The sequence below is a fragment of the Rousettus aegyptiacus genome, unplaced genomic scaffold (genome assembly GCF_014176215.1).
Source record: "Rousettus aegyptiacus isolate mRouAeg1 unplaced genomic scaffold, mRouAeg1.p scaffold_m13_p_7, whole genome shotgun sequence".
Taxonomy (NCBI): Eukaryota; Metazoa; Chordata; class Mammalia; order Chiroptera; family Pteropodidae; genus Rousettus; species Rousettus aegyptiacus.
Window position 1 is genome coordinate 14,623,113 of NW_023416310.1, and position 27,213 is coordinate 14,650,325.

General features: G+C 47.8%; 2 protein-coding genes across 5 annotated transcripts; one reads left to right on the forward strand and one right to left on the reverse strand.

Moving 5' to 3' along the window:
- Positions 1-264: 264 nt before the first annotated feature.
- Positions 265-10,577, forward strand: KHK (ketohexokinase). Of its 3 annotated transcripts, none has more exons than XM_016129062.2 (8): positions 265-771; positions 3,177-3,293; positions 5,547-5,681; positions 7,880-7,952; positions 8,656-8,802; positions 9,858-9,946; positions 10,085-10,242; positions 10,333-10,577. In XM_016129062.2, the coding sequence occupies exons 1-8, from the start codon at positions 680-682 to the stop codon at positions 10,416-10,418; spliced, it is 897 nt and encodes a 298-aa protein (XP_015984548.1). In that variant the 5' UTR covers positions 265-679; the 3' UTR covers positions 10,419-10,577. The 3 variants fall into 3 exon arrangements, with proteins under 3 accessions (XP_015984548.1, XP_015984550.1, XP_015984547.1); XM_016129061.2 differs by lacking the exon at positions 5,547-5,681 and adding an exon at positions 5,878-6,012 and having other exon boundaries at positions 285-771; XM_016129064.2 differs by lacking the exon at positions 5,547-5,681 and having other exon boundaries at positions 273-771.
- Positions 10,578-11,729: 1,152 nt separating this feature from the next.
- Positions 11,730-25,432, reverse strand: CGREF1 (cell growth regulator with EF-hand domain 1). Of its 2 annotated transcripts, XM_016129059.2 has the most exons (6): positions 25,169-25,432; positions 14,165-14,270; positions 13,098-13,163; positions 12,941-13,011; positions 12,677-12,801; positions 11,730-12,463 (listed from the first exon to the last, which is right to left on the reverse strand). In XM_016129059.2, the coding sequence occupies exons 2-6, from the start codon at positions 14,236-14,238 to the stop codon at positions 11,948-11,950; spliced, it is 852 nt and encodes a 283-aa protein (XP_015984545.1). In that variant the 5' UTR covers positions 14,239-14,270; positions 25,169-25,432; the 3' UTR covers positions 11,730-11,947. The 2 variants fall into 2 exon arrangements, with proteins under 2 accessions (XP_015984545.1, XP_015984544.1); XM_016129058.2 differs by lacking the exon at positions 25,169-25,432 and having other exon boundaries at positions 14,165-14,444.
- Between the last annotated feature and the right edge of the window lie 1,781 nt (positions 25,433-27,213).

Genomic DNA, 27,213 nt, shown 5'->3' on the forward strand with positions numbered 1-27,213 from the left:
GGACTCTTTTCATGGTCACGCCAGTCTTGCCGGCGTCCGCCAGGGGGCGCTGGGCGCTGTCTTTCGTCACGTGACCGCTGTCTCTCATCTTGCGGGCTCCCGTGGCGGAGGCGGGATCTGGGGTCGGGATTGGCTGGGCCTTGGGGGCCGGTCTGAGCAGCTGCAACCTCATGAGCCATCGCTTCGGCTTGTGGGGACCCTCCGCAGCTGCGAGACCGGCTCAAGGGTCTAGGGTGCGGAGTGGGAGCCGCCGGTGCAGGAGAGGGCGGGGGAAGGGGCGTCTTTTTATTGCACTTTCTCTTTGCATTCATGAGATTGCCTAGCTGTGCTTTAGAGAGGCTTGCATTAGCCCCGCGTCAGTCTGACAAGTGAGGAAACTGAGGCCAAGAAGTGGGAGGCGTTACCATCTGCTGGGCCAACTTGCTAAGGCGAAGCCGTGGACCAAGATCTGGGGCTCTGCGCTCCCAGGCCCGCTTGGGTAGGTGGGCGTGGGAAGCAAGGGCCCGCCTGCTTTCTCTGCACCCCACTGCACCTCTCAGCGCTACAGGAAGCTCCCTGGAGGAGGAGCTCGGGACGCGGAGGAGGAGCCAGGCAGCCACGGGGGAGCGGGAAGGTAATCCTACAGGATAAAAGCCAGCGCAGGAGAAACCCCTGCAGCAGGGCGAGCAGAAACGGCCTCATGGAACAGAAGCAGATCCTGTGTGTGGGGCTGGTGGTGCTGGACATCATCAATGTGGTGGACAAGTACCCGGAGGAGGACATGGACAGCAGGTAGGGGCCCCCGGGCCCCTTGAAAACCCCAGGGGTCGCTGCAGCCCCGTGTTTGTTCTTGGCGGCCAAGACTTCAGGGCTGCAGAGCCCTCTGACCCAGACCGGGTGAAAGCCGGAAAGCCGTGAGGCCGTTAGTGAGGCCTTCATACCCAGGCTTCGGATAGCATTGTGTTCGCCAATTCTCATTTCATCCTTGGGACTGTATCAAGTATGATTATCTCTATTATACCCATAAGCAAGTAGAGACTTAGAGACATAGTGATTTATCCAAGGGCACACAATTAGTACCCGCAGGACCAATTTCTTTTTTAACAACAAAACCTATGCACTTGCCTCTCACCAGCATTTATTTCTAATTTATTTTATATATATATGTGTGTGTGTGTGTGTGTGTGTGTGTGTGTAATCTATTTTTTAAAAATTAAGGTATCCTACAGTAAGAAGTATGTATAGTTAGACTGTTCAAGAACATTTAAAGCCATGGTATTTGAGCTTCGCTGTATAGCTCAGGGCTTGGCCAGCACTGGAGGCAACTTTGAAGATGTTGTGGGTTATGGATAGAACTGGTGCATGTACCACCACATCTTTTCTCCGGTGCTAAATTCCAAAGGGAGTTTCCCAGAAGTCCTTTTCACAAAAGTCAGTGAGTAATATAATGGAAAACATCCTTCTCAGTCATCTGGTAGAAGTTAGTCATTTGTTTGTTCTTATATTTACTCTTGATAAGACTCACACCGTTACACTGTAATCTCAAGAAGGCATTTCTGTGGGTGGAATATAGGTCTTTCTCTTGGTAAAGTCCAGTGATTAGAATTCCGAGAAGAATTGCTCCTTGGCTATCATCCAAAAACTAATTAAAAGGCCATTTCAAGATTGCGCTCAGTTCAAGATTGTGCCGCAGTGCCGATGGCCGTGAGGTTAATAGGGGATAGACCTGACATTCCTTAGGCTTTGGGCTCATCCAGCACTGTCACGTGTGTTGCCACTTATTTTCCTCACAGCAGCCCACGGGAAGTGTGTGAAGACCAGTCAAATCTTTTCTTTACAGATGAGGAAAATGTGGAGAAATCAAATGGTTTTTGTAAGGCCACGTTGTTAATGAGCGGCAGAGCGGGCATCACACCCTAGGCCTCTCGATCCCGAGTCTGGTGCTCCAGCCCTCCGTCATCTCCTGTGCTCCCTGTCCTGTTGCTGCTGCCCAGCTCATGAAGCTGACCTTTTGCTTTGGACTGCTTAGTTTGCCAGAGGTAGACCCTCTTACCGGAGGCGCAGGGGCCGTGGGGGAGAGACACAGGGTGTACCCACCTATCGAGGTCAAGGACAGAGTGCACAGTGAGGAGTTAGGAGAACAGTGCACATTCTGGGGCCTCAGGTCCTCTAAGGACAGTGCAGGGCTGGGAAAGACCCAGAGCGCCTCTTTCCTTTGAGCTTACTCATGTTAGCTAGCTCCCACCTTGACTGGGGCTGGTTCTGAAGGTGAGCACTAAGCCACGCACCTCTCTAAAGAGACCCTTCCCATGTTCTCAGTACCCCCTGCCTTCTAGCCTTTACCTCCCCCACCCCTAGACCCATGGCTCTGCTCCCCTGTAGAGCACTTTGGCTGTCCATAGGGCCTCGTTTTCTGTGCTCCGTAAGGATGGAGAAAAACTAAAGAAAAAAAGGTAATTATATGATGTCATGCATGTGTCAACTAATCTTATTGTGGTAATCATTTTCCAACATGTGTGTGTGTGTGTATAAAATCATTATGTTGTGTGTCTTAAATTTACAGAATGTTATATGTCAATTATATTTCAATAAAGCTGGAAAAAAAAAAAACTAAAAAGATGGAGAAAAACTGGTCTTCACCCAATAATCTTTTTTAACTTTTGATATAGCAAAAGTTAACTTCCCCCAACCCTCACTTCTTAAATGATCACAATGTTCGGATTCACTTCCTGTCCTATCATTTTAACCTGAATTATTATTTAAGCCCTGAGACAGGAGCAGGTAGTAGATTTGACACCTTTGGGAAGCAGCACTTGGAGTTATCCAGCCCTCAAGGGGAGAGGTGGGCCATTGTGACTGAGATAGATGTATAACCCAGAGGGACTGGAACCCTCGAATTGTGATGGACCTGAGTGAGTGCTTTCCTAATGCCATAATAATAGGTGGAAGATAGAAATTAATCACTGCAAACCTGAATTTAGCCTAGGCCGGGGTGACACACCTGGTCCTCAGCCTAGCTACTGCTCTTTTCTGGGCCTTAGCTGCCCATCTAGAAAATGAGAAGGCTGGCCTGGGTGCTTTCTGAGGGAGTTCTCCCAGCTTTCCATTCCGTGGCCCTGCCCAGGGTCCTGTGGTCGGCCCTCCTTATCCCGGAATCAGCCTGCTGGAGCTGCAGGGACCGTCCTTGTGTTTTGCAGGTGCTTGTCCCAGAGATGGCAGCGTGGAGGCAACGCATCCAACTCCTGCACCGTACTCTCCCTGCTGGGAGCCCCTTGTGCCTTCATGGGCTCTCTGGCCCCTGGCCACGCTGCTGAGTGAGTTGAGGAGGGAGCAGGGGAGGCCTGCCAGCAAGGTGGGGGGAGTCGGAAGTCTTAACCCTGGGCGAGTGGGCTGTAAGAAATGGTTGTGGCCACCAGAAACGGGTGGGAGGCGGTGGAGACAGTGCCAGCGTCCCAGACCCTCCCTGGCGTGGTTTATCTGCTGTTCAGGTGTTAACTCTCGTCCTGTTGAAAGGTTTCACTTCCACAGCCTGTTTCCTTGGCCACTCCCTGGAGCCTGCTGCAGCTTCCTCACCTTCTTCCTTGCTTCCGACAGACTCTGTGGTGGATGTGACTTTGCCCTTCTTACGTCCCTTATCCTGGCTGTGCTTGAGGCGGAAGGCAGTTAGGGACATACTGTATCTGCCCTCCCTCAGGGATGTCCAGCATCCATGATCCGAGAGTTCAGGCCTGCAGTTTCTTTCCCCGTCTAAGGGGGCAGGGCCAGTGGTGATGTCCCCATTATTCCTGAAGCAGCAAAAACACCCTGGCCAAGGACATGTGCTCAAACCGGGCCCAGACCCATGCCTCCCAGCTCGTCGGCTCTGAGGCTGCAGCTTGTAAGTGGCCAATATGCTCTCTCCATGTCAGCTGCTGCAGGAACCTAAGAGCCCTTTGACCCCACGTTGTCTGCCATAGGGACCCAAGAGCCCTTTGACCCCAACTCAGCATGCGCTTATCAGGAGGTGAGGTCCACACTTTGCCCACTGTGGGCACTGAGGCGGGCTGCCAGGTTGCTGGCCTGTGAAGCACAGCCCTTTGAACCCTGGTCTGAGGGGGTCTGCTGCCAGAGTCCAGCCCCCTGAGCTGCAGCCAGATGACCTTCCTTGATGAACTGGCACTAAGCGAATCTGGGGGCGAGAGAGCCTGCCCTATGAGATGGGACTGAGGGACCTGGAGCCAACAGCTGGTTGCTTGTTAACCTTTTTCAACAGCTGCCTTTCCTCCCACCTAGAGATAAGATTGGCTAGTAAGGTAGTGGACCCGCCTTTATGTAACAATCGTACTGATGGGTGGGCCATTCCGAATTTTCCCCATGTGTTTGACAAACATTCAATAAGCACCTGCCATGTGCCAGGCATTGTGGGTGCAAAAAGTTATCCGGCATACCAAACTGTATTTTCTACGCTGTGGGAAAGCCACTACTTAAGGGATCCTTGAGGTGTAAGACAAGGACAGATGTCCTGACTTGTGTGTGTGTGTGACATACCGTTGAGTCAGCTCCTACCCCTGGCGACTCTGAGCGGTGCCCACAATGTCCTACCCTCAACAGCCCCGCTCAGCTCCTGTCGACACCTGCCTGTGGCTTCTTTCATGGAGTCAGTCCGCCTCATGTTTGGTCTTCCCCTTTTCCTGCTGCCTTCTATTTTTCCCAGCATTATTGTCTTTTCACTTTTATACAAATCTATATCGCCCAGCTATGGTGTTGCCATAAGTGGGGTCCAGCCATAGTGAGAGAAGCCGGGATGATGTTTGGATGACTGGCGTAAGTGCCAGCTCTTGGACACAAGATGGCTGTTTCCAGAGATGGCCAGGAGGGGCGGGGCCGGCCCCCTTGTTCTGCGGGTGCAGTCTTCCTGCCCCCTGCTCACTCTGATTGGACGGATCCTCGGACCCTCGGCAAGAGTCCTGAACCAGGCCCCTACTGAGAGGCATCAGGCACTGGGATCCAGCTCGCCGCCTTGGAGGGTCTGTCTCCCAGGAGAGGAGAGGGCAGTGAGCAGGCCCACCAAGGCAGCGTGATGCTCCAACACATCACGGAGGCGGGTGTAGGCTGAGGGGACTCATGTTAGGACTGGAAGGGACTTCAGAGAGAAGAGTGCCAGGGGATGAGTGTGCAGAAGGCAGCTGGGGGACAAAGTATCACCTTGGTAATTATTAATTCTGCCTCGGCTTTGCATGAAACCAGGTCACAGTGCCTTCACCTGCTTATTTCAAATAGGGCACATGTTCTAGGCCCCAGAGCTACCCCAGCTAGCTTTATGAACATGAGCAAATCCTTTCCAGTTTGAGTCAAACTGAAAGACAGTATCAGGGTTGGAGATTGTTTCAGTCAGGACCTAAGAGAATGTCCCTTAGTGTCCTTCTTGCCAGCCTATGCATTCCTGCTTCCTCGCACAGCCAGTGATCCCCAGCCCCCCCCTCGCCCCTCCCGCTTGCACCCTGGGTCCCTTGTGGCCCTGCCAGCTACCCTTCGGTGCCCAAACCTTTGTTGAACTACGCCACCCCCGGGTTACTCCACCCCGGCAGTTTTGTCCTGGATGACCTCCGTCGCTATTCCGTGGACCTACGCTACACGGTCTCTCAGACCACGGGCTCCGTCCCCATCTCCACAGTCATCATCAATGAGGCCAGTGGTAGCCGCACCATCCTACATGCCAACAGGTTTGTACACCTGTCTGCACGTCGTCAGCTGCCGCCGCCTTCGCCGAACCCCCAGGACAGGACTCTTCTCTCAGAAGTGGGTGCTCAGCACCCACGTGATCCAGCACCCTTCTCTACCCCTGCAGAAGGTCCAGGCCACTGGTAGCCTCTAATTTGTGTTTCCTTGCCCCTCCCTTGCCTCGGGCTCCACCCCAAGTTTCCTGGTGGCTGACTTCAGGAAACGGGGTGTCGACGTGTCTCAGGTGGCCTGGCAAAGCAGGGGAGAGACCCCGTGCTCTTGCTGCATCGTCAACAACTCCAATGGCTCCCGTACCATTGTGCTCTATGACACGTAAGGCCCCCTGGCCTCACCCTACCACACCCACCAATCAGTTCCCTTACGTGCCACTATGGGCATCCCAACTGCCCACTCTCTGTGGCCTCTCTCTTTATATCAGAAATTGTCCCTATGCCAAACTGCTCAGTGATTTCCGAATTGTTTTCAATTAGGGGAGAAGTGAGGTGGGAAGGGGTGGGCTTTGCTCTGCCTGGCAACTTGGCCTTCGGCATCAAGGATTGGCGGGCAGGCCTGTACAAAATGTAATTTATGATGTGATTCTTCCATAATTAGTCAATCAGCAGCCTGGGTGTGGGTGTGGGTGTGGGTGTGGGGAAATTGTTCTGAGGATAGAGAAATGGGGGATGTGATTCAAACCATCTTAAGCCCTAAAGGGGGCCTGGTGCCATTTCCAGGGTCAGCCCCAGAGTCGCCAGCCTGCAGCATGGCACCAAGGAGCTGGGGTTTAGGGTGTTCACAAAAGATAAGAGGTCCCAGCATAATGAAGGCGGACCAAACACCACACAGAAAGAAGGGGAACCCTGGGTCAGCAGATCAGGGTCATCCAATGTGGTGCTAACCTGGGGGGGAGGGAAATCCTTTTAGGGTCCGAGCTCCTTGGGAGAGGCCCTGTGGGTGCAGACCCTCCTCATCTTTCCAATTCCTCTCTGAAGAATCTCAGAAGTTTAGTTTCCTGAGAACCCAGGTGTGCCAGCTACTATATATTAGGGTTGAAAAGGTCCAAACTCAGCTGCTCTTGTGTTCAGGCCATCCCTACTGCCCAGCATGACCACTGAACCTGGGGGAGAGGGACAGTCATCTGCGGACAAGCTTATGGCCAATGATCCCTGGACTGTATCCCGGTGAATGAGTGGGTGGGCATACATTGCTAGTGGCAACCTTCACATTGGGCAAAATCCTAGTTATCTGCCCATTAAGCAACAATCTGTAGTGACTTTGATCAAGGACACAACATGGGTATTCACAGAAAGGGAGGGAGAGGAGCGGTGAGGAGAAATGTTTTTGCCTACTGGCCTCAGTCCAGGCACATTCACACATATTACCTCCAAGTACAACAGGCCTGTGAGGCTGGGGGTTTTGGCTCCATTTACCAGTGGGGAAAGCAGCCCGAGAAAGGCCCTGGTCACACAGCTAGTGAAGCGGCTGAAGGATTCAGTTACAGCGGGGAGAACGTCTGCCGTGTTTAGGCCTCTGGCCAAGGAGGGTCAAGGCGGACCCTTTTGGGTCTCCACCATAAGTCAGGCAAACATAAACTTGTCCTCAAGCATCAGCCTTAACCTCTGGGTTGCAACACACAGCCGCCCAACTCAGGGCAGTGGTGCCGTCACCACTGGGGTGCCAGAAGTGAGTGGGACCAGACCTGAGCTCCAGGCAGAGCAGCCTTGACCTTTGTAGTTTCCTAGGGCACTGCATGCCGGGAAGTGTGTGTGTGTGTGTGTGTGTGTGTGTGTGTGTGCGCGCGCGCGCGCGCTGTCAAGGAGAACTCTGGGAATTATGGTCCTTGATGTTCTTAGGGCATTCCTGGAGATGTGGTCTCCAAGGCACACAGACCTGGCCCCTTGACACATGCTCCAGTTTTGTTTGCTCTTAGATACTATCACATCCTCAAATACAGGTAGGGGTACCCTAGCAAACTATTACCTGTCTGGATGAAGCCAAACGGGGCAAGGAGTAGTTGTGTGTTCAGCCTGGGACAGGGTCTGTCCTGGAGCTGAGCCTCAGAAGCCTGTGCTGCAGATCCAGCTTCCTGCCAAGCTGCAAACAATGCCAGGCGTAGGGGCCCCAGCAGCCCATTGGAGATCCTGGCCCTGGCCCACTTCGCCATGCCCCTTCTTCTCTGTCCTTCCATCCTGTGACTCAGGAACCTGCCAGATGTGTCTGCTGCGGACTTTGAGAAGGTTGATCTGACCCGGTTCAAGTGGATCCACATTGAGGCAAGCCCTGCCCTACCTGTGTTCGGAGGGGCTCAAGCTGCCAGGCCCCCCTCCTGTTTCGCCTCCTTGGTTTCTTTGAGCCATGAAGTACCTTAGAGATCAATGGCTCCAACCCCTCTCATCCTTTCTCTATCCTTCTTTAAGTTTTCAGGTAGGAAACTAAGACCCACAAAGACTGGGTGACTTACTTAAGATTATACAGCAGAATGTAGGCACTGGAAGCAGGATGCTGGATCCAGGCAAAGTGCTCTCTGTGTTACCGGCTGCCTCGCCTCCTCCAGACTCCAGCAGGCGCCTGGCCGCAGGAGGCCTGACCCATGACCTCTGGGGAAGCAGGAATGGGAAGCCTGACTCACCTCCTAACTAGAATCTTCATTGCAAGAGAAGTTTTAGAGTCTGGGTGGGAGGAAACCCCAAGAAGTCCTGAGTTTTCTACTCCTTGCCTTATCATTTAACTTAATATAGGTACTTAGGAAAAAATCTTTTACTTTTTAGTCTTCTCCACTGTGAAATGGGTCAGGGGCTGTCTGATAAGGTCTGCAAGGTCCATGACAGCCATAGAATTTGAGACCGAGGAGGGGGTTCCAGCCGAGCCTCCCTGGGTCCCTCTACCCCTTCCCCCAGAGTTCCAGCAGGGAGGGAAGAATGAGCCAGATGGCTGGGCAGTGCCCAGCTGGTCCTGAGCTGCCCTGCCCTGCCTCAGGGCCGGAACGCACCGGAGCAGGTGAAGATGCTGCAGCGAATAGAACGGCACAATGCCAGGCAGCCTCCAGGGCAGAACATCCGGGTGTCCGTGGAGGTGGAGAAGACCCGAGAGGAGCTGTTCCAGCTGTTTGGCTATGGAGACGTGGTGAGCACCCCACGCGGCTTCTCCTTGCCACATCCAGCTCTTTCGATTCTTAAAAAGGAGCCTGAGTATTCCCTTGGCCTGCCTGCCACACCTGGAATGGCTTATTCATGGCTCAGTAGTGTTGGCAGGAGTGGGGCAAAGCAGATAGGCTGGACCTCCGCTTCTGGGCTTTGGCACAGACCTCTGCAGTGACCAAGAAGACTTTTTCTACCTTAGTGGATGCATAGCTATGAGGGTGGCCGGAGGGTTTGGACAGGGTCAAGACAGCCAGTCACAGAGCAAGCCTGCATAGAAGCATCTCCTCCCCGACCCTCCTCAGTCGTCTCTGTCACATGAGGGGGTGGGACTGTTTCTGAGGTGTCCTCCAGCTCCGGGTGGGTGGCAGGTCGTGGGTGCCACTAGCGGGCAAAGGAGGATGGGAAGGGGACTTGCACAAGATGAATTTGGGCAGGGCTGGATGTAAATGGAATTGGGTAATAATCCTAGCATCGTAGAGGGAAGCTGGTTGGTCCTCCACTCCGGCCGCATGTTAAAATAGCTGGATGCCTGAGCCCCACCCTTGTTGTTATTTGATTGGTAGGGGTGAGCCTGGGCCAAAGTATTTTATTTTTTAACAGAACTCTCTCCAGTGATTCAAACGTGTAGCTGGTGTCGAGGAGGTTTTTGAGCCCGTACCCCTTTGTTTTTAAGATGAAGAACCCAGACCTAGAGGGCATAGTTGTGTGAGGAAAAGAAACAAAACAAAAAAGCTTCTGAGTGCTGGAGACTTGGCCGTGGTGGATTTCACCCCAAGATGGCGCTCAAGGCTCGCTTTGGGTTTTTAATTGTGAGGAACCGCCTTGGTCTTAGAACAAATAGACCAGGATTGTGTGTCACAATTTACAGGGCCCTATTCTGATATATCTTGAGCGAGCATGCAAATGTGTTTCTGTGAGGCGATGAGATGCTCTGTTGGGGATTTAGGTGGCTATGTTGGAGGAATGGGGTTATAATATGAGTGACTGAGCTAGGACTAGAGTTAAGGTGATGGTCAGCCTCTCTTTCACTGCCCACAGGTGTTTGTCAGCAAAGATGTGGCCAAGCACTTGGGGTTCCGGTCAGCAGTGGAGGCCCTAAAGGGCTTGTATAGTCGTGTGAAGAAAGGGTGAGCTGGGGGAGGCCAGGAAGAGGCCTTGGGTGTGTGGAGTGGGTGTGCCTGGACTCCGAGGTCTGCGCTGGGGAGGAGGAATGAGGCTGGGGGCCAGGGGTGGGCAAGCACCCAGCCGAATGGAGGGTCTTGCAGGGCCACCCTTATCTGTGCCTGGGCTGAGGAGGGTGCCGATGCCCTGGGCCCTGATGGACGGCTGCTCCACTCCGATGCTTTCCCACCACCCCGGGTGGTGGATACTCTGGGGGCAGGAGACACTTTCAACGCCTCCGTCATCTTCAGCCTGTCCCAGGGTGAGTACCTCAGCAGGAGGCACAGGACTGGGGCCCCGGCCTTGCCCAGAAGACAAGGCTGATCCAGCCACTGACTGTCCCTCCCTCCAGGGAAGAGCATGCAGGAGGCACTGAGGTTTGGCTGCCAAGTGGCTGGCAAGAAGTGTGGCCTGCAGGGCTTCGATGGCATTGTGTGAGTGCCCGGTGGCAGGAGGCCCACATTACCGGCCTCCCCCGCTCTGTCCAGCCTGACATCTGGACCGCCCTGCTCCTGGGCAGATGCAGGCCATGGGAGGGCTCTGCCTGGCATCCCATATTGCAGAGCTGCAGAGCAAATAAATCTCCTTCCCCAGAGCTTGCTTCCTTCTGGCAGTCTGTCTGTCCTTGATGTCCAAACAGCTCAGGCCAGGGCTGTCGGGAGCTTTGATGCTACAGTCCTTTGCCCTTTTTCTCCATTTCTCTAATTCACCTTCCCTCCCAAATCCAGAGGAGAGGCTGCCTAGACTAGAGCAAAGTGTCCCAGGCTTGTTACCAGCTGTGCCCGTGGTGATGGAGGCTCCCTTCAAAGATGGTAGTGACTGGGAGCCTTTCTGACTGGGGAGGACATGAACTCCTTGCACTCCAGGGAACCTTCCAAATAACCACAAATCATGAGAAAAGCTCCTCTGGGCCCCCGTACTATTACAAGACTCTAGTCCTGGGGCCCCAGGAGTGGCCCAGGCTCAGCCCACTTGACAGGCAGAGGCAAAGAGCCTACTACTCTCTGGTATGGTGGGGCCTTTACAGTCCAAAAATATCTCCCCAGTGACTGCCTCAAAGCCCAAAAGCCTCACTTTTGGAGCTGCCTTGTAGTTAAGGCGATTCTTCAGCCACAAATATGACCCCAGACACAGATTGTTGCTGTCCCTGGGGGAGACCAGGACTGAGGGTATATTGGAGTTAGCCAGTTCCCACAGGGGATTTGGGGCAGAGTGTGTGAGGCAACAAAATGTCATGACGAGCATGGGCTTTGGAGTCAGACCTGAATTCAAATCTGCTTCTTCATGAGCTGTGTCACCTTGGGTACAGTACCAAACTCAGGCATCCTCAATTTCCTCATCTGTCCAAGGGAACTAATTATGTCTGGTCATAGAATTATTGTGAGGATAAGATCAGACAATATATAAAATGCCCAGCATGATGCTGGTATGTGCAAGGCTCTCAGTAAGTGGTAGTTATTGTTAGTATTATGGTGTTGGGGAAGATCTGCCCTGACCTGCAGGGGTACTGGGTGTCTGAATACTAGGCGACGGGGAAACAGGAGGGTTTGGGCCCCAGAGAGAGGCTGAGCTCTCTTCCTGGGTTGTCTGCAGCTGGCTGTGGCCTCTGCTGAGTCTCAGCCCCATCTGGGAACACTGAGAGAGCTGAATCCCTGCTCCTGCAAGAGGCCGGTCCAGTCTCCAACCCCCCGCATCCCTGAGGTCTGGGCAGGCTGGACAGTAGATAGATGGTCCAGGGGAATGAGTTCATTCAGTTCTTTATTGGTTGCCTGGGTCCTAAAGCTTTATTGGTTGGTTGTCTGGGTCATCTCAACTTAAGGTCTCCCTGAGCTGCACCGGAAGACCTGCCACCCCCTGGCGCCAGGAAGGGGACATAGAGGTGGTCCTTGTCCCAACATACACAGCCCCCTTTGGAGCTATGTTCTAGCACTGAGACTTCTAGCGATACAAACCTGTATTCTCAACATTTATATCTCATCATTCTCCATTTGAATAGCATGAACTTCAAACCCGTTTGGGGTGTTCTTAAACTCCAGTGTTTCCTCTGGAAGCTCTTTGGCTTCCTCTCTAGTGTCCCTGGCCTCCGCCTGTCCCCCAGCCTCCCCCCCAGGGCCTGGGGCTTCTCCAGCCTCTGCCTGTCCTTCAGCCTCCACTTCAGGGACTGGGGCTTCTCCAGCCTCTGCCTGTCCTTCAGCCTCCACTTCAGGGACTGGGGCTTCTCCTCCAGCCTTTGCCTGTCCCTCAGCCTCTTGTACAGGCTCCAGGGACTCCCTTCTGGCCTCTACTTGTCCCCCAGCTTCTTCTTTGGGGCCCAGAGCTTCCTGTGTTTCTTGTCTTGGTGAGTTTTCAGTGAACAGAGACTGCCTCCCAACATCTTGTAGCTCCAGGGGCTGTCCTGGGAAGTTGATGAGCTCTGCAGGGGTCATGAGCCCATCCCCATTCAGGTCCTGGGTCTCAAGCACTTTGTCCACTATCAGGATCACCTGTGGAAGCACACAGTGGTCGTGAGGTCTATAGTGATCAAAGATGTTTCTAGGAGCCCTGGCCCTCCCAACACTACCCCATCTCCCACCCCCCAACCCATCCTTGTCATGCAGGCTTTGTGTATTCCTTGGGATTCACTAAAAGAGTGATGATGAAAAAAACCAAAGCCCCAATGCCTCATGGGAGAAGAGACCCCATCCAGCAGGGCTTACCGGGTTGGTGGTGGGAGAGTCGGCAGCTCCAAGGGCCAGAGCTGCTGTCAACATAGATAACAGCTCCAGGCCATCCAGCTGTCCACTCTGGTCATAGTCATGGAGGGCAAAGAGGTAGAGGAGAACTAAGGAAAAGAAACTGGATCAGAAGTGGTACTGGGGGCAGGTAGAAGAGACAGGAGACAATGGGACAGCCCAAGGTCAGTCCCAGCTCTGGCTTCCCTGAGCCTCCCATCCCCGGGCCCCATCAACCTAGCCCCTCACCCTGCTCCCGGCTCATGTGCTCTGGTTCCTCTTCCATCCTCTCCAGTCCCTTTAGGTAACTCTGTAGAATTCTGGCAGAAAAGTGGAAAATCAGCTCATGAGAGGCCAGTCTGCAGCCCCAGGCCTAGTCCTCAAAACCCCAGCCCAGCCTTCTCACCGGAGCTGCTCCTGGCCTGGCTGGAAGGGGTTGGGTAGGGGCTGCTGCTGCATTTCAGGGTCCAGCCTGGAGGAGGGAGGGGAGGATTAGCCGTACAAAGAGCCTCCCTGAGGGCCCTGCCTACCAGTCCTCCACCCCAAAGCTCCTGGCAGTTCTCTTCCCAGACCCAAAGGGAGCTGTTCCCCCAAGTTCCCAAAAACCTTATGGGGAGGAGGCCCTTCTAGTCTCCTCAGAGGCAGACTCTTATTCTCTCAGACTCTGTGTTTGCAGATTCTTAACTTGGATGGTAAGTGAAAAGCCCCATAAAACATCTGGGTAGACAGAGGCCAGACAAAGCCACATCTAGTAGACACAAGTTGGCAACCCAAGAAACACTGCAATGGTGGACGGGACAATGTGGATCGTGGCGACCCTTTTACTTTGATGCTGAGACCTAGAGGCAGGTTTAATGCAGACCCATCTTACTCCATAACACAACATGGACTCTTTTTCTCCCTCCAAGTTGAAGGCACATATGTTGGTTTTGAAGTTTCAATCTGCTCGGGGTCTCTTAGTCAGTCTTAAGTTCAAGATTTGCTCCCAGTTCCGGGTAAAGCCCAAGTCAATCCAGACCTGTGACTCCAAAGAGCTGGCAGGAGCTGCTACCGCAATTGTCACTGCTGCCAACCCTTGCTGCTGTTCCTGTATTTGTTCCCTACCCCACCCAAAATACACACTGCATAGGTACAAGAAAGCTATGCAAACACAAATAGAAATGGTTTGTTAATGAGCTGTTTCTTCGGGGTTCCCACTATAAGGTCTTGATAAGAGGACCACAGCCTCCTCCCTGGCCCACGGCTTCATGCCTGTGCTTCACACGGCATTGGAACTGAGATCCCGGCTCCCAATGAGTCCAGCAAATATGTGTTGCATACCCACTGTGCACTGGACATTCTAACAGGCACAAGGTAGAGGAGGAAGTGGATGCAGAAGGGATGCAGAGGCCTCTTGCCTCGCAGAGACATCTTCAGATTCTCCAAGACTCTCCCTGCTCCTGGCCCTTGACCCTGCCCTCTGAACCTCATTACCTCATGATTCCATCCTTGGGAGCAGCCAGACTCAGGGGGAGCAGCAGCAGCACTAACATCCTCATCGACAACATCCTTCCTGGAATTGGAACACGTAACTTCTTTCCTAGGAACAGAGTTAGGGAGTCAGGGGCAAGAAGCATCTGTCAAAGAGTGGGGGATCAATGGGGATTGCCTTCTTTTCCTGCCTCTACCTGTATCCCTAGTGACAGGACTCCTGCTTGGGGAGGAGCCACACATGGACATCAGCAATCACCTGCAGAACTTGGCTCAAAATAAAATTTGCTCCAGATCCAGTGTGTAAGGGGCGCAAAGCAAACCTCCTCTAATGGAAGCAGTGCTGTGGGCAGGAGCCCCTCCCCAGCCCCAGTCCCCTTGCTCTGCCAGCTCCCAAGGTGCTCAGAGAAGTACAGTTTGAGTATATCGGATCCAGTTTAGCCCACTCACTTTACAGATGGAAATTAGCTCAAAGAGGTTAAGAAAAAGGCCAAATTAGAAATGAAGAAAGTCATAAAAAGACCAAGACTTAAATAGAGAGGCAGATTGTCAGTTTGTATTTATTAAAAACACCCAAGAACAAATTAAAAGAGGCTCAGACTCCTTGAAATAGGTTTAAACTCACGTAGGGATTGAAAACACAACAAACCAGGGTCAAAGCAACAGTGGCCCCAAGTACTGCTACTTCCTACAGTTAGGAAATCGGGTCCCAAAGTGAAGGAAGTAAAACCTTCCCCTTAGGCCTATATCGTGTAGGCGCATTGGTAACACAATCGTTTGATGATATGAAAACAGTCAATCAGAGGATCAATCAAAAGCATAGAGCACGAAACTTTCTGATGAGTCCCTCATGGGTGTTCCTGAGGAAGCAGACGCCTGAGACCCCACGCCCATCGCTAGGAAGACATCATCAGGGGCTTGGTCTAGACAGAGGTGAGGAACCTTCTGGAAACAGTGCCCTCTACTCTGGCTGGCCTTCGATTTTCCTGGAGAAAGGTTCATACTTTTCAGCAGATTCTCAAAGAGTTCCATGACCCCCAACAAAGTTCCGAACCATTGCAAGGGTGGACGTCAGCTTCCTAAGAGATGCGGGAAAGAGCAGGCGAGCATCTTGGTTAACAGGAAGATGTGTGATGTGGGAGCCTGGCTGTAGCCATGCCGGCAGAGCTGCCCTGAGGCAGCAGCTACAAACATGAAAGCCCACAAAAGGTGAAGCTACCAAGAATTCCAGAAACTGTTTTCAGCTTTCTATGCAGATGTTAGCCCCAAAGGATGTGGTCTCCATAGTTGGTCCAAACTCCCCAGTGGTCAAACAGGTACTGAAACCACAGCCTCTTCAAAGGTGCTCACGCGCCCCAGCCGCCGACGCAGGTCCTTGGGCTTTAGTTGTTGCGCCCAGGAGAAAAAACCTTGGGCTGGTGAATGGGAGGCAGCTGGTAAGTGGAGACCCTCAGAGGTCCCACCGCAGTGGGCACCCCTCAGCGAAAAGATGGACTAGTCTGGTGGTATAAGAGTAAATGTCCCAATGAAAGTAAATCCGAAGCTGGGTAAAAATAGAAAGCATTTTTTCAAATGCAATGAGTTGGCAAGGAAGTAAGAAATTCTCTTGGAGTACAAAAGTACAGTGAAGTCTGTAATCCCAGGGAAAAGGGCAGCTTGACGTCAGCTTCTGCCTTAAGAGTATCTGCCAAATCAAACCCCAGGTGAACTTAAGCTACCAGTTTGAGCACTTTGTGCAATAGAGGAGACCAGAGATAAAGCCTGGGCCCACCCAATGTGAGGAGACTAACAGGGAGATTACCTGTGTAAAGCTGGGGTTCAAATAGCTCAACCCTCAATCTAAGGGTGAACAAAAAGTAAATCTGCCTGAAGAAGGGCAGCACAGAGTCTTACTTATTTTGACTTTGGCACTGAGTGGGAGGGAGAAAAATTTCGACCTTTGAAGAGGATTTCCCACTTAATTGGCCAACATTTCTAATCGGTTCTTTTTTTTTCTTCTTCTTCTGTAAATATACTTGCTATATAGTACAAAGATCTCAGGGTCAATTGAGAACTCACCCTCCCCTTAAGATATATTGCTTTTAGTGTTTTTACAGATGTATCCCCTCTCTTTAAGATGTATCACTTCGGTGCTAGTTAGAAAAGATGCATTGCTTTAGTGCTTGTTAGAAAATCCCATGCTCTGTAACTGCCCATAGCCCATAGCAATTTCAGGGGTCTGTAAATCAGCCCATGCCAACTATACCAACATGGGTATAATAGTGAAATTGCCCCTAAGCTCAGGGCCCAGATTTTCAGAGCACTAGCTCTTCTGGGACCACCGGTGTCATAAAAATGAATTCTCTTTCTCTCTGGGTTACTGCTTGGATTTTCACTGGTCTGATTTTTGGAGCATTTGGGATTTTTCCATAACACCTTGAGAATTTGTAACAAGTCTGCTCTAATGTGGATTCAAAGCCTGAATTAATGCTACCTCTGTGGTTCAAAAACCTGAAGCAGACCATTTATTTTGAAGTGGTACCTCGTTGATAATACCCCTAGTTGACTGACAGAAAAAAATATATGCCTTATCGGGGGGAACACAACTCCAACCCACGCTCAGAGAAGTTCCATAGGTAAAGTTCAAGGAGCATGAACTCACAGCCAAAAAGTCATAAACACCCAAGGAAATAAGACACTGTGAATAACACCTGCTAAACAATAGCAGGCAAAGCTATACTCATGAAAACTAAGGAGAGTAGAATTACCACACACAGAATATGAAGCATAGTTAATGTGTTTTAAAGAGAAGTTTGCAACTATGAGAAGGGAGTAAGAGCATAAAAATGATCAAATAGATTCGAAGACCAAATGTAACATATACAAATATAAAGAAAAGATTGATTTAAAAAATGCAATGAGTTACAGTTCAAAAAACAAGGTTGAAACTAATGTACAATGAGAAGTCACAACAGCAGTAACCTCTGGGAAGGAGAGGGGAAAGAAGTCAGAAAGGAATACAATTAGGAGCAGACCAGTGTCAGGCCTCCGGGGTACTAGCATGTTCTGTGTCCGGACCTAGGTGCTGGTTATTTGGGCAAGCTCACTTGGAGATCGGTCTATTTTATTAACACTTTGTACACACATGTATTATACTCCAGTAAAAAAGTTTAAGGATGAGAAACATAAAAAAAAATGCAATGAGTAAAATATATTAGACATAGATGATGTGAGAATTAATAAATTAGAAAATAGATCTGAATAAATTATCCAGAATACTGTTCGTGGGCAAGGAACAAGCTTTCTTCCACCCTCGAGGTTCTTTTGGCTGGTCTAATAATCAAATAGACATGAGACGGATTAGCAAGAGAAAATAACCAAATTTAATACATACATGTGTATGGAAACCTCATATACATGAGAGAGTTAGAGACCCCACATGCACAGAGGTTCAGAGGTATAAAGGGGAACTGAGCGACATAAAACATCCTAAGCCGGGGAGGAGGTAAGGTGCCTTAGGGGCTTCAGAGGATCTCTGCAGGAGGATAAAAAGAACAAACAATCAGTAAATAGAAGTTTGTCTTGCCCTGCAGACAGGTCAAAAGAGATTATCTCAACCATCTCCCATCTAGGGCAAGGCCCCTAAGTCATATTCTTCCAACTAGTCAAAGGAGGGGCAAAAGTTTCTCCTGAGCCGGAAGCTAAAGTTGCCCTTAGCTCAAAACAATCCATGAACCACAGAAGCACATCTTGGGGCAACTAGTTCTGAACCCCCACAAGTTCATTGAATCAAAGACAGGAAAAAAATGGTTAAGTGGCATGGAGGATGGAAGAGATGATAGAGAAAACTGGATAGAAGTAGTATTTGAAGAAATAACAGTTGAGATTTTTCTAGTATACTGCAAAACACTAATATTCCAATCCATGAAGTCCAACAATCCCAGGAAGATTAAATAAACAGAAATCCACACCCAGAGCTTTTGTGAAACTAGAGAACAAGAAAAAGAGATGATCTTAAAGCAGTCAGAAAGAAAAGGCAAATCACCTAAAAGGAAGAGTAGACTGACAGTTGATTTTTAACGGCAACAGTGATGCCAGAATATAGTAGTATTGTATTTCAATATGTTGAGAAGTATGGGTGGGTGGGTGGGTGGGGGATTGCTACTCTGGAATTCTATTCTCAGCAAAATGCTCTTTCATGAATGAGGTAGAACAACATTAATTTTAGATACACAACAAATCGAAGAATTTACCACCAACATTCCTTCATTAAAAGAAATTCTAAGGTATCTATTTCAGGAAAAAGAAAACGATCCTATTAGGGTTTCAGCAGTTTGAAATGCAAAAAAAATAAAAATAAAAAAAGGTGAGAAAAAAACAGAAAATTTATGGGAAAAAATAAACAAACATAGACTATCAAACTATGATAATTATGTTAATATTTATTGTTAATTATGTTAATATTTACTGTTAATTATGTTAATATTTATTGTTAATTTTGTTAATATTTATAAGTATGGGGCAAAATGTGGACGGAACTATAATATTAGACAACAATAAGATATAAAGTAAGGAAGATCGTTTGGGAAGAGAATAGACATACTGACCAACTTTGTTAAATATGCATATAAGAATTTTAAGGATAACCACTAAAAGAGCAGAAATGGCATGTATGACCACCAACCAGCACAGAATAAAATGAATGGAATTAAAAAAAAAAAATTCAAAGGAAGACAGGAAAAGAGAAAAGAGAGACAAAAAATTAAATTAAAAAGGTAGACAAATAGCATAAAATAAGATGGTAAAGATAGATCCACGTATGTCAGTAATCATAAAAATATATATAAACTTATCAGTTAGGAACTAGAGATTATCAAAATGTACATAAAACAAAACACTGTTATATGCAATTTTCAAGAGCTTAATCTAAAAATAAAGACAGAAATGTTGAAAGCAAAAGCATGGATGAAGGATATATAAAGCAATACTAGACAAAAGAAAACTGATTTAGTTTTAATGAAGTTAGATTAGACTTTAAGGTGAAAAGCATTATTATAGATAAGAGTGTCATTACAAAATTCACAAAAGTTTACTCCTCTGGGAAGATATAATAATTCTGAACTTGTGTGTATCTAATAACATAGCCTAAAAAAATCTAAAACAAAATCTAGCATAACACTACACTTGATTAGAATGGTCAAGATCCAGAATACTGACACCACCAAATGCCAGCGAGGATGTGAAGCAGCAGGAACTCTCGTCCATCGCTGGTGGGAAGGCAAAATGATGCAGCCGCTTTGGAAGACACTTAGAATTTTTTGTATGAAACCAAACATAGTCTAACCACATAATCCAGCAATTGTGCTCCTTGGTCTTTAGCTAAACGAGTTGAAAACTTATGTCCGAAAAAAAACACAAATGTTTATAGCAGCTTTGTTCATAATTACCAAAATGTGGAAACAACCAAGATGTCCTTCAATAGGTGGGTGCATCAATAAACCATGGCACATCCAGAGAATGGAATATTATTAAGTTCTAAAAAGAAATGACCTATCAAGCCATGAATAGACACGTAGTAATCTTAATTGCATATTACTAAGTGAAAGAAGCCCGTCTGAAAAGACTACACACTGTATAATTCCAACTATATGACATTCTGGAAAAGGCAAATCTATGGAGACAGTAAAAAGATCAGTAGTTGCTAGAACACAGGCTGGGGGTGGAAGGGATAAATAGTTGGTGCACAGAAGATTTTAAGACAGTGAACATATTCTGTGTGATACCACAATGATGGATACAAGTCATTATACATTTGTCCAAGCCCATAGACTACACAGCACCAAGAGTGAATCCTAAGGTAAACTATGGACTTTGGGTGACTATGATGTGTTAGTGTAGGTTCACCAGCTCATCATGTACCACTCTGGTGATGGATGATGATAATGGGGAAAGTTATGCATGTGCGAATATGGGGGGATATATAGGAAATCTCTCTACCTTCCTCTCAATTTTGCTGTGAACCTAAAACTGCTTTAAAGAAAAATAAAATATTAAAAAAAAACCAAACCTGGCATAACTATGAGGAGAAAAATCTAATCTGCCATCATGATAAGAGAATTTAACATACCTCATTCAGTATCTAAAAGATTAAACAGACTAAAAATTAATAAGAATGTAGAGATTGAATAAAACGGTCAATAAGCCTGAACTAATAAACAGAGAACCCCACTTCAATCACTTAGCAAATATATATTCTTCTCGACACATGTGAAATATTTATAAAAACTGATAAGTAATATGCCAGAGAGTATGGCTCAATGAATATCAAAAAATTAGTTTCACACTATGTTATATGACCAAAATGCAATTACATTAGACATCAATGACAAAAATGATATAAAAATCTCATATATATGGACATTTAAAAGATACACTTACATATGGATCAAAGAAGAAAACATAATGGAAATTGTTAAATACTTAGAATTGGATAATATTGGAAAAATATACATCAAAACAAGACATATAGCTAAAGTAGTATTGGAAGGAAAATAGATTGACTTAAAAGGTTAGAAGAATGACTAAAAGTTAATGAGTTAAGCCTCCAACTCAAGAAGTTAGTAAAACAGAATAAACTTAAAGAAATTAAAAGAAAGGAAATAAGAAAAGATAGGAGAGGTGGATAATATAAAAGAGAGGAGCCAAAAAGCCAAACAATGATGTTTCTTTAAACGGACTAATAAAAATAGACAAATCTCTGACAATTTTCATTAAGAACAAAGAGAAAAGGCACAAATAAACAATATTAGGAATGATAATGGGGACATATCTACAGAAATAGAAGGAATTTGAAAAGTTAGTCAATATAACCAATTGCCTAGAAAAACTTAACAGCAAAACTAATGGAAAAAGAAATGCCAAATTTTAATAGTTCTATAATCATTAAATAAATTGAATCAGTGAATATTAACCTATATTGTTTGAGGAACTATAAACCTGAACTATTTCTAGAGAAATCTGCAAATGTGTCATAACTGCCATGAAATTCTGATCCAACAACATCATCCTGGGGATCGCGTAAGGAAGAACACAAAAGGAAAAAAAAGTTGTAAAGATATTTATAGCTATGCTATTGATATTAGTCAAAGAAATGTAAACAGCTTGAACATCTTACGTTTAGGCAATGACTAAGCAAATCATATCATATGACAGAGACATTAAACATGATAGATATTTCAAACTCATAAGTTTTAAAGGAAAAAAATGAAGAGATTCAAATATATCAAAGTTTAAACTCCTGTACCGTGAAAGACACCATTAATCAAGTTCCAGGAGACAAATGATAGAGGACTGTTGGGAATGCAACTAGGGTTCAAGACTACCTGAGTTCTCACTGTTGTGGAGCTCATCATCACCCGGGCCTCAGCTGGGGGTTTAAGACAGAAATCTCCATAGCAACCCATGGAGAGTGACCAGGAGGGCAAGCATCAACAGGGAAGGCAAGTTTAAACATAAGTTTGTAGAATTAAGGATAAACAGCATTCATTTCTTTAATATTTATTGAGCACCTACTATATATATGAGGCACTATCTTATAGGGTAATAAAATAAAGTAGAATTACTTACTTTTTTCTTTGTTAAAGCTTGCAAATTTGTAAGTAGGAAAAGATGTAAATGTTAAAACAGTGATTAAGAGAAAGGCAGAGAAATACAAAATTGCTAAGGAACAGGTGGCACAGCCCAAAGATTAAGGGTTTGGGTCCTGACCTCGAGCTGCCTAAATTCAAGTCCAGGCTCTGCGACTCACTAGCTGTGTGACTTCTGTGTTTCAGGTTCTCTGTCCGTAACCCCTCATGGCATATGGTCAGGGTTAAATGAGACAAAGATGTGTAAAGCACAATGCCTGGTTATACAATAAGGCCTTCTTCCTTCCAGAAGTTTTCCAGGACTGCTTGGTAGTGGCTTCACACATACCCACCCTCCTTGTCTCCACACCTGGACACTCTCAAATTGCTTTCTCCTCCCCATCTACTTACTGCCAAGACCTAGGCCAACAGGAGGCACTGGAGTAATTTACATCCCTCGGAGCTGTCAAAACCTATTATCCAGGCTTAATACATCATCCACAGGCAGTTGCCTTTTAAAAGAGGACAAAGAACACCTCTAGTGGTAACATTTCAGGCTTAAAGGGGACACACTCATCAGATCTCACTAATCTACTCACTTGTGAGGCCAACTGTGCTGGTTTAAAAACCAGGTCTGCAAATTCTTTGACACCCCTTCCTACAAAAGCTGGAGTCTAATTCACCTTCCCTTGTGTATGAGCTGTTCTTAGTGACTCACTTCTAAGGAACAGGTGAAATGATGTTGCAAGACTTCCAGGTCTGGGTTAGAAAAGGCCACATAGATTAGGATGTACACGTATGCACCTCTGGAGCCCTGAGCCGCCACGGAAGAAATTCGGTGTTGCTGAAGTCTCCATGCTAAAAAGACGATGTGGAGAAACCATATAAAGCTAGAGATGCCTGAAGAGCCTCCGTCATTCTGGTGTCCAGCTGCTCACAGGTGAGAGAGCAAACTTTCAGGTGATCGCACCCTCCAGACTTTAGGATTCTACAGCCAACACAGAATGGAGCAGAAATGTGCTTGTCTCCTTAACCCTGTCCAGACTACGCTCCTGGGCAAAGTCAAAGCCATTATGTTTGGTTGCTACGTTTTGAGATGGTTTGTTAAGTTCTTACAGTGATTAGAAATAGTGTCATGAGTGTGTGCCTGTGCAGCCACACAGGGTCTTGCTCTGTGCTTAGTTTAATGCTCTACTGTCACTGTCTTGAAATTCTTAATCTCATGTTTGCTTTGGACCCTGAATAGTATGTTCCTGGTCCTGAACCCTGCCCACATAAATTACTATCACTCTCCTTCTCTTGGTCCTATGTATCTGTCACACTTAACGCAACCATTTAGTATGTGCAGTGCACAGAGAACAGCTTTGGAACCAGCCAGACCTAGGTTCAAATCCCAGCTCCACCAAACACTGTCTCTGTGACCTTGGGAACGTTAATCATCCCCACTAAACTTCAGTTACCATATCTGTATCCTGGAGAGAGTACTTATCTCCCAGGGTTACAGTGACTATGAAGCGGATAATGAATTACTTCTTACACAAACTAATGCAGTCGCCTCTCATTCTTGTCCCTGCCTCTGCTATCTTCTTCATTTAAAGAGCTCCCCATACTCACATCAGATTAATTTTCTTTTGCTTGAACTTCATCACTCCAAAACCTTCAAGGGCTCCCTATTTCTATTACAGTCCAGAGTCCTCACCAGGGCATTCAAGGCCTTCAACAATCAGTTATCGAGCCATCATTTTAGACTCAACGTCCAGTGCTCCATCACAGGAACAAAAGGGTTAGCGGAGTCCCCTGATACACTTTTCACTTTCACTTTTCAGCACTTTTGCCCAAGTTGTTCCACCTACTCCCTTGAGTATCCTGGGCCCTCACAACAACCTTGGCGTCTGGTTGTAGTCCACTTCACAAACTTACATAAGTGCATGTGGACTTTTAGTGCCATCTAAGTAATATTCTCTTAAGTAATGCTTCCAACTGTGACATTTATAGTACAGGTAACCCACTTCTCTCTATTAGTTAAAGGAAGTCAGGCTAAGGCACCTCCAGTAATGAGTTGGTGAGGTGTGAGATGTGATTTGTTCACACCCATTTCTAAGCATTCTCAAAGTTTTTGTAAGCAACAGAAATCAATCAGTTATTGAACCACTGCCTGTCAAATAAAATGTTCCTAATCATTTCCTATAACCATAACATATGTAAACATAATTTACCCTAATGATCACATGAGAGGCACATCTGTCACTTAAGTTATGATGTTAATTCAGTAAAGTTAGTCATATACTTCTCTCTCTCTCTCTCTCTCTCTCTCTCTCTCTCACACACACACACACACACACACACATACTCACATTCACAATGACCCACCATTCCAATTTCTTTAAACCTTCGCACCAAAGCTTAAGAAGAGAGCCAGCCTTGGGGGTTAGACCTCTGATCAAATCCTGCCTCTCACTGAGCTAACGGTGTGGTCTAGGTAGGTGTCTTAACATCTTGGGCCCTGGGATATTCATTTTGAAAAAAGAGGATAGTAGTATCTATTTCGTAGGGGCTTGGGGAAGATGCAATGGAGCATATAGGTTAAGTTAATGCTGACAGCCAGTTGCACTTTTTTTTTTTTTTTTCCTAAATGGGAAATAGGTTAAACAGCTGAAAGTGAGCAGATGCTCCCCGAGTATTTCAGACTCTGGGATGTGGCAGTGACCTTTTATCTTGCATAACTTCCCACCCAGTCCAAAAATTTCTTCCACAGCATCTCTGTCAATGGTCATTCAGCCTCCACTTGACTGTCCAAGACAAGAGCCTAGCACCTCACAGGGCATCCATTCCATTCCTGGCTAATCCTCTCGGGAAGGTACTTGGAACTGAATCCCCTCCCTTATCAATTTATCCCTCTGGTGTCTCTCGTGCCTCCCCGTGCCCGCCTCCCAAGAGAAGAGGCCAAAGGGTTCCTACACCTAAGAGCAGGCTCCATCCTGCCACTTTCAGTTGGACGATCACCTGGGTTCCTCCCCAAGTCCCCCTTTTCTTTATCTGTCAAAAGAGGATGATACTCCTGCTAGCCCCGCCTCTCTCTAAGGCTGCCAGAGCGACAAATGAGACACTTGGATAATAGCCAAATCTCATTATCACACAGAGAGAACTCAGGATTCGCTTTCCACCCCTTCTTGCACCTGCTCTCAGGGGCGACCTCCTCCCTGGAGGTGCCCGGAGGCGCAGGCCACTGCTGCAGACTCCTCTGAGCTGCAGGAGATGCAGAGGGATTGCGCCTGCAGCATCCAGACCCAGGAGACCGCCTCCGCTCCGCGGTCCTAGCCCGGGCGCGGCGCGTCCCCGGCTGACTGTGATGGGGCACCCCTGATTCCCCAGCCCATCTGCCCGGGGCGGGGTTCGGACCCACCTGAGGCGGCTCCGCGAGGCTCAGGCAGGGGACTGGCTTCGGCGTCGCTCGGGGCTGTGCGCCGCCGGCGTCTCGCTTCCCACCGCCGGGCCCTCCCCCGGGCAGCTCCACGTGGCCGCTCCACGTCGCCCTCCCGGCTGCAGCCGCCGCCCTGGCCCGGACGGAGTCCGGAGCGCCAGGACCAGGGCAGGGCAGCCGCCCAGCCCTGACTCGCCGAACTCGGCCCTCGCAGCCTTCACCAGACTTTCTCCCTGCTCTCTCTCTCTCTCTCTCTCTCTCTCTCTCTCTCTCTCTCTCTCTCTCTCTCTCTCTCTCTCTCTGTGTGTGTGTGTGTGTGTGTGTGTGTGTGTGTGTGTGTGACAGAGACACAATCAAAGCTACAGAAAGACAGATGGCGAGGCCACTGTGTACAAGAGGCATGTTTACCTGTGGTGAGGCTGTGGGTGCCCCTGCCTGCAAGCACTCAGATGTGTGTGACAACATACAGTGTAACATACTGTTAGGGGGTGCGATCGTGACCGGTGCATGTGGCTGTGTTTTGAGGAACTTGTGACACAGTAGGGGATATTCTGTGTGGCTGCGTATCCAGTGTGGCAGTATGCTCTTGAGAGATTATGGCTTACATGTGACCGATTGTCTGGTGTGTGATGTACAAGATGTTAGTGGTATATGTGTTAAGGTATTTGGGTGAACTCTTCCTGAGTTGTTTGTGATGCTCGAGTGACAGCTGTGACTGCTGGTTTCCAATGACAGTGGCATTGTGTGGCTGTGACTGTGCATTCCTGAGAAGTGGCTCCATGGCGATGGCGGTGGGGGGAGTTGGGGAAAATTATATTAAGGGTGTTGTGGTGGTTATTTGCCAGCACAAAATGTTGTAGTGTGTGGCTGTAGCTTTGTGGTCAAAATAGAGTGTCGCCTATTTTTGTCACAGTGGCCAGTTCCTCCATGGAGGCTCTGGACTACATCCTCACCCACTGCCTCAAGGACTTAGTTCTTTGAATAAATGACTTCTTATCTCTCTGGAATCTTTATCTGCTCCCTCTCTATCATCTCCTTTCCATCAGCATCCATCACAACAAACCTACTCTCATCAAGGTCATCCTGTCCTCCTTCCTGTGATGGACACTGATGGACACTACCTCCTTGGGTCACAGTATCCATTGGTTTCAGCAACACCATTATTCTCTCTACAGTCATTTCTTCATAGTTTTCTTCAAGTATCAGAGTTCCTCTGGGCTTTCTCTTTACTCCCCATCTGCTTATGTGTTCATCTGTTCATGTAGCTTACACTACTCTCTGTTATGGGTCGAATTGCCTCCACCTAAAATTTATATATTGAAATCCTAACCCCTAATATCTCAGAATGTGACCTTATTTGGAAATATGGTCGTTGCAGATATAATTAGTGAAAATGAGGTCAAACTGGAGTACGGTGGGTCCCTAATCTGACTGGTATCCATATAAAAATGTGGATACACACACATACATACATGCTCAGGGAGAGTAGCATCTGAAGATGCAGGCAGAGATTGGGTTGAAGCTTCTACATGCCAAGGAATTGGCAGATTGCCAGAAACTAAAAGAGAGCTGTGTAGCAGATTCTTCCTCAAGACTCTCAGAAGGAACCAATTCTGCTGACACCTTGATCTTGGACTTCTTGTCACCAGAGTTGTGAGACAATAAAGTTCTGTTGTTTAAGATACCCAGTTTGTGGTACCTAGTTATGGCAACTCTGTAAACTAATATGTCATCTAAATGCTGATGACTATCAAATCTCAAATTATAATCTCTAAGCCCCCAACCACTTCATAAATTGAACATGCTATCGATTTGTGCCAGATCTTAATTTATGAAGTGCTGGAGCCAGCTGGCTAAAGTCGATCAGTACCTGAAAGAGGGGGGTGAAGCCTAAGGGAAAAAATCTTTCTGGGAGGGCATACAGTCAGAGCTGCAGCCCTGAGTTTATTTAGCATAGCCTTTTTATGTGATTTTTGAATACCATAATCAATCACCACGTTACCATAGCAAAGCACACCATGCATATC